Genomic DNA, 7500 nt, shown 5'->3' on the forward strand with positions numbered 1-7500 from the left:
TTATCATGGGATTTAATTTTGTAGTATTTACAAGCATTCCAGTGGATGCCCTAGTCTGTCATGTCTTATGAGGTACTCCTTTTCAGCAAGGACTGGGCAGCCAGAAACAACATAATCAATTGTCTCTGTGTACTATTACTATTATTATTATTATTCAGGCAGTGAGCTGGCAGAATCATCAGCATGCTGGACGAAATTCTTTGTGGTATTTTGCCCGTGGTTATGTTCTGAGTTCATATTCCACAGAGGTCAACTTTTGGGGTCAATAAATTAAGTACCAGTTGAATACTATGGTTGATATGGTCAACTTACCCCCTCCCCCAAAATTCAGGCCTTGTGCCTTAGCAGAAAGGATTATCATTATTATTATTATTTATCATTATTATTATTATTATTATTATTATTATTATTATTATTATTATTATTATTATTATTATTATTATTTTATTGTCTTTGCATAGCTTCTAATGCTGGAGATGTACTACGCTGTCAGCTGTTCATTACCAGTGAACTAAGGTAACACTCCTTAATGTATGTATATATGTATTTATGTGTGTGTCTGTGTGTATGTATGTATGTATGTAAGTATGTATGCGTGTGTGCATGTGTGTGCGTGTGCGTGTGTGTGTGTGTGTCTGTGTGTGTATAAACAACATATATGTATGTATATACTCACACACACACATGCATGTGTGTGTAAGTGTGTGTAAGTGTATGTGTAACAACAACAAAAAAATGAACAACAATGAAAAATATTTCAAGCTTTTGACAAACAAGCTGGTCACAGACACAACTCTAGAAAGATAAATAAAAAAAATATAACCCTCAATTGCCAAACAGCATGATACTAAATGCAGAATGACAAAACTGATAGTAACCTATCTCAAAGACAACATCAAACTATAGTGTCTAATTCTAATTATTTTTTTTATTTCTTGCAAATGGTCCAAATTCCAGGAACATATTAACCATCTGGATATATTTTGAACACATAAATTATCATACATACATATCTAAATTCAGTTCCTCTTTTGTGCACAAATGGCTTTCACCACCAAATGGCTGTGATGCTGCTTTGGCTCTGTTTTATTCACCCAGTTTTTGAGACTATAATGAAGGTGCAAAGACACATGTAAAACAAGTATATAGAATCCCAGGAAATAAGTGAAGTACATAAGAGCTTTCTATATTGAAATACTAGCAGGTGGGGTTGATTCGGCGTCTGCTGGACAGGGTGTTATTTTTTTTGAAAATATTATGGATTTTCATTGTTAAATACATATTCAATGAAAACAATATGACAAGTAAGCATCATGAGCAGGCCAATGATAACTCTAAAATACATTGTTTCTTCTGACTTGTTCACTTGTTGAGCAACTGTGTTATTGGATGTGAAATGGTTGTTTAAAGAAAAAGAGAAACAGCATAGCTATAATTGTTTTGGCTCATCCTAGACAGAGTATGTTGATGTGGTCCACACTTAGCATGAATTTCTATAGGGTGATGTCTACAGGGAAACATGGATGCAGAAGTGCTGGAGACAGTTTCATTTCCAGGGAGGAGATGAGTTGCTCAGCAGCTTTGAATATGTTTTGGTAGAGATGGTACATAACTTGCTATTTCAGAAACAATATTATTGAAATAAAAAAGACTATTAGTTTTGATTTGAATATCTTACCATGTGACCATTTGAGGCAACTGAAGATGGGCGTGTTCCAATTTTAGGTCTTACAATTGAATACTGAAAAAAAAAAGAGAGAATGTATAGAAAAAGATACGTAAATATCATTTTTGCAACACAACTCAAAAAAGGAAAAACAAACAAAACAATATATATATATGATGAGCTTCTTTCGGTTTCTGCTTACCAAATCCACTCACAAGGCTTTTGGTCGGCCTGAGGCTATAGTAGAAGACACTTGCCCAAGGTGCCATGCAGTGAGACTGAATCTGGGACCATGTGGCTGGGAAGCAAGCTTCTTACCACACAGCCACTTTTGCATCAATATTTAAAAACAAAAACAAAGATAAAAAATAAAATATGAAAAATAAACTAATATAATGGCCATAAAATATATTTGTATATTAAGTATTTTGTATATATATATATATATATATATATATATATACATGCATATATATATTTGATGGCTGCCAACTCATTAATCGTGTATGACTTTTCTCAACACCAGCACTGGCAGAGTACATTACACGTAGGCACTAAACTAGTCAAAAACCAACACCACACAAACTTGCAGATAACATGGAGCTAAATATTTACAGTTTAAAATTATTAGATGGTTATAGATAGTCTACATGTTTTGTGACTGAAAATAACTCTTTAGTCTAACAAAAGATTCACGCATTTTTTTTTTACACCGACAACATGAAAATGCTTGACTTCACTGTTAAAGATTGCTAGAAATTGTTATTGTGACGTTTCATGTGCCTTTTCAACTCAGGTTTACTTTTACAGATTCTATTGCAAACAGAGCAAGCTAATTTGTCAGAATGCGACTGAGAAAAGTCAGTAGGAGGCCTAAATATGTGCTTCCACCTAAGACTAACTAGGTCAGTTTGGGAGTGACAAATATGGTTGTAGGTATCACAAGTTAGAGGAGAAGGATCATTGACGGTAAGAAACCCTTTCTTGCCTCTTTTTCATCAGTACATGTTTCTGCTTAACTTCAAACAAGGTAGCACCTAGGATTTTTGGTTGGTCCATTGTATCACTCTCCCAATGTGCATGCATCATACTGAAACATTTTTGAGAGCTACTTATCAATTCTTTGAAATGCAATTTTGTTTGCATTGAGGCCTTTTTATTTTTTTATCTGGTCATATAACAAGTGTTTGGGCAGGTATTAATCAGATTTCCTTGTCAGATGGCCAGTCCAGTGAAGTCTGTGTTGATGAATTTCAGTTTCAATGCCCTCCACACCAGCACACTCAAGTACTTCAGAATCTGGAATTTTGTTCATGCCTTTGACATTCAGTATAGAGTAGGAACATGGCTGATGAACTCACTTGAATAATTTGAGGTGCTTCCTATATACTATCCATGTCTCATAGAAGTAAAGGAAAAGTGAAAGCACACAAGTGCTGTACACTGCAACTTTTGTGTTTTTGGTAATATCTCTGTAAGACCAAACTTGCCTTTCAAGATTCTTGAAAGCTAGAGATGCTTTTTGAAGACAGTTTGCTATTTCAGCATCTAAAGAATAAACATGATTCAGTACATTTCAAAGATATGCAAATTTATCTACAACTTTCAGTTCTGTATTTTGAAGAAAAACCTCAGTTTCAAAATGAGTTGGAAGCTGGTTGAAACATAATAGTTTTAGGCCATACAGGATTCATCAAGTTTAAGCATTAGGTGTGGCATGTCTGATTGAATGGGTTACCAAGTCACAGTCATCAGCATACAATAAATCTCATATATATATATATATATATATATATTATTTAACAAACACAATATAGGTTTTTATGTGTTACTATTAATTTCATGTGTTGAGAACATGTCAAACATTATTTTATAACATGTCATATTCTCAACACATGAAACAAATAGTAGCACATAAGAACATATATTGTGTTTATTAAATAATATTTATCTCTTACAAGATGGAGTACTTTTTTTGTTGATCTTACCATCACGGAACAGTAATATATATATATATATATATATATATATATATATATAATTTAATATTTACTGGGTAATATCCATATAGTGTGCTTTTCAAGGCTCTTTTTCAGGTATCAGCTACCAGATGTTATCATACAGCAGGACTTTTTCTTTCACTGGATATACATGTGGAAATCATAAGGTATCCACAGAGTATATACAAAAGAATTTTAATATGAGAAGATGGGATGAACAGGCTTTGTTATAAATCCCTACAATTGTTTCGGTGGATCATTATCAGCTGGCAATTGCTAAATGCTACATATATGATACCTATTATTGCATTAGTAATAGTTGTATATATTCATGACTTCAGGTGAAGGGGGTCTAAAGCACTGCTAGATCATATTTAGTTTCTCTTTGTTTTATATCCACACCATTATGTTATTTTTAGCATTCCGTTGACAAGGAACAACACGGAAATAGAAAGAAATATATATGAGAAAAAATACTAAAAATAGAATAATGGAAATAGAAATTAAAAAAATAATGAAACCTCTTACTCACTCCATCTTTAATCACAGACTTGTTTTGACTTTTAGGAAAATAAATTAACATTCTAAGATAGTGTCATAAAATGATAAACTTGAAGAATTACTTGTCTCTTGTGTCTGTTATGGTTCCACTTCAAAGGAAATCAGTGGCATATGGTCACTTCCTTAGCATGGAAGGAGACCAAAACCTGTTTGTTGGCGTCCAGACCTAATTTAGGCTGCATAGTATTAATGTCACGGGTTTTGCAACAGATGCTTTACAAGTCATTAAAAGAGGGTTATAACGCCAAGAAGGGTTGTATGCATCCTTATACATACATACATACATACATACATACATATATGCAGCATGGTTTCTGTGATGACACCTTAAAAGCATTGGGAGAAGGCTCCAGCACTGACGTCATATACCTTGATTTCAGCAAGGCATTTGACAGAGTGGACCACAAAATCCTGCTGAAGTAACTGTCCAACATTGGAGTCCATGGAAAGCTGCTACAGTGGATAAAGTGTTTCCTGACGAACAGAACCCAACATGTTGTGTTTGAGGGAATATGATCTGGCTTGGTCAAAGTTAGCAGTGGTGTCCCACAAGGTACTGTGTTGAGCCCACTCCTCTTCATTATTTACATCAACGACATAGTAGATGTCATCAAACATTCTACATTGAAAATTTTGAAGATGATTCCAAACTCCAGAAAGCCATAAACGGCATGGGAGACTGAACATGCATTCAGTCAGATCTATTTGCTATTGTCCAATGGCCAGAAAAAAAACAGTATGCTTCTAAATGAAGACAAGTCTGATTTGATCCACTTTGGAAAAGAGGAAACTCTGAAATTACCATATGTTTTTCCCTCGGGTGACTCTCTAGTGTCATCTAACAAGACTAGAGACCTTGGAATAATTGTTGATAACAACCTAAGCTGGAGTTCCCACGTAAACAGCAAGGTTGACTTGGCCCGCAAGATATGCTCCTGGATTCTGAGAACTTTCTGGTCTAGAGATGCTTACACCATCATCCTTCTCTACACTACTTTTGCCCAACCCCACCTTGAATATTGTTGTCCACTGTGGTTCCCCCATACGAAACAACTCATTATAAAAGTAGAAGCACTCCAGAGGTCAATAACAAGAAAGATAGATGGCATGAAAGGCATTGATTATTGGGGTCAACTAAAAAAACTCAATCTCTGCTCTCTCCAACACTGCCGGGAGTAATACATCATTTGTGTTATGCGGAAAATATCCCATCAATATTGCACAAATGATGTTGGCATCAATTTTAAAATCCATCTGAGACTTAGCCCCCGTGCTATAAGCTCATTACAAAAATGGAACTCGGTACACATAACAACATTACATCAAAATTACTATACCTCAACTGGTCCAGCTTTCTTTAATACCATACCAAAATACATCAAAACAGAAACGGATCTCATAAAATTCAAATGTTCACTGGACAAATTTCTTCAAAAAATCTCAGACCAAACTCCTACACCCAGAAATGTCTCCAACAATAATAACTCTTTGCTAGAGTGGGCCATGGTGCCCCATATATGACTAAAAGACTTTACCAGGTGGTGCTATTGAGTTAAACATAGCCTGGGCCTATACTGGCCGAAACCTATCAAAGTTATATATATATATATATATATATATATATATATATATATATATATATATATATATATATATATTTGCCAGTATCGCCTGACTGGCCTTCGTGCGGGTGGCACGTAAAAGCACCCACTACACTCTCTGAGTGGTTGGCGTTAGGAAGGGCATCCAGCTGTAGAAACTCTGCCAAATCAGATTGGAGCCTGGTGTAGCCATCCGGTTGCACCAGTCCTCAGTCAAATCGTCCAACCCATGCTAGCATGGAAAGCGGACGTTAAACGACGACAATGATGATGATGATGATGATATATAAATAGATATATATACATACATACATACATATATATGCATACACACACACCCACACCCACACACATATTGGGTGTATGGGTGTGTGTACCACACATAAATCTATATAAATTTTACAGCCACTTAACAAGCTCTCTGCTGTCTGTCTGTCTCTGTCTCATTCTCTCTCCCTCCCTCACCCCTCTCTCTGTCTCAACTCCCTGTGAAATTGATTTTGAAGTTTAAGGTTTGCTTGGAAAAAAGACTCTGCACTAAGGCTTTGTAAGCGTTTTCACACTGACTCATAAACAACAATGTTAAATGAATAAATTAGAATATGTTTATAAAAATATTCTTAAAATGGTGGTTAGTAGTTGTTGATTTAAATACTTACATCTTTAGAAGTATCAATATGGCTCAAGTTCGGTTTGAATTCATTTTGAGCGTAGTATACTGGTTGCTGTTGTTGTGACTCATAATTAGCTTGCTCATCGTATTCAATGTTTGACATCTTCATTTGGATAAAATATTAACAAATCAAATTATATCAGGAGATTAAATGCTTAAATATCATTAAAAAGCATATTATTTATAAAGGATATTAAGCTGGTGAGCTGGCAGAATCATTTGCACACTGGACAGTGGCATTTCATTTGTCTTTATATCTTGGGTTCAAATTCCTCTGACATTGACTTTGCCTTTCATCCTTTCAGGGTCAATAAGATAAGTATCAGTTCAAGGGATAAGTCGATTGCATCGATCCAAAAGTTCAACTGGTACATATTTTATTGACCTTAAAAGGATGAAAGGCAAAATAGACCTTGTCAGAATTTGAACTCAGAATGTAAAGACAGACAAAATGCTTCTTAGCAATTTGTCTGGCATGCTAATGATGCTATAAGCTTGCAACCTTATGATTTCAAATTTTTGCACAAGGCCAGCAATTTTGAGAGAGGGGTAAGTTGATTACATAGATCTCGGTGCTTAACTGGTATTCATTTTATTGACCCCGAGAGAATGAAAGGCAAAGTTGACCTTGGCGGACTTTGCCCATCCATTCTTTTAGGGATGATAAAGTATGTACCAGTTGAGTACTGGGGTTGATGTAATGGACTATCCCCCTCCCCAAAATTTCAGGCCTTGTGCCTAATAATGATAATAATAATAATAATAGGAGGAGATCCCCTTTGGTCATGAATGACCATGGGGTTGCACCTAGAAAGTTACGCTCCCAGGCACAAGTCTGAGCAATGTTGTTTGTGGAAGGCCAGCAGTCGCCCATGCATACCAGCCTCCCCTCTTCACACCACTGATGTTATCCAAGGGAAAGGCAAAGGCCGATACAGCTTGGCACCAGTGATGTCACAACTCATTTCTACAGCTGAGTTAACTGGAGCAACGTGAAAT

The 7500-nt window shown here is 35.6% G+C and overlaps 1 protein-coding gene across 4 annotated transcripts in view; it reads right to left on the minus strand.

Moving 5' to 3' along the window:
* The window catches only part of LOC106870366 (uncharacterized), a 124113-nt gene that overhangs the window by 902 nt on the left and 115711 nt on the right, over positions 1 to 7500 (minus strand). For all 4 annotated transcript variants that reach the window (XM_089353027.1, XM_089353031.1, XM_089353026.1 and 1 more), the window contains exons 11-12: positions 6488 to 6604; positions 1679 to 1741 (exon numbers count right to left, since the gene is read on the minus strand). In XM_089353027.1, coding sequence (XP_089209153.1) covers positions 1679 to 1741; positions 6488 to 6604 — 180 coding nt within the window. The remainder of the gene's footprint in view (positions 1 to 1678; positions 1742 to 6487; positions 6605 to 7500) is intronic.

This window comes from Octopus bimaculoides, chromosome 1 (assembly GCF_046866305.1).
Source record: "Octopus bimaculoides isolate indiv1 chromosome 1, ASM4686630v1, whole genome shotgun sequence".
In the NCBI taxonomy this organism is placed as follows: Eukaryota; Metazoa; Mollusca; class Cephalopoda; order Octopoda; family Octopodidae; genus Octopus; species Octopus bimaculoides.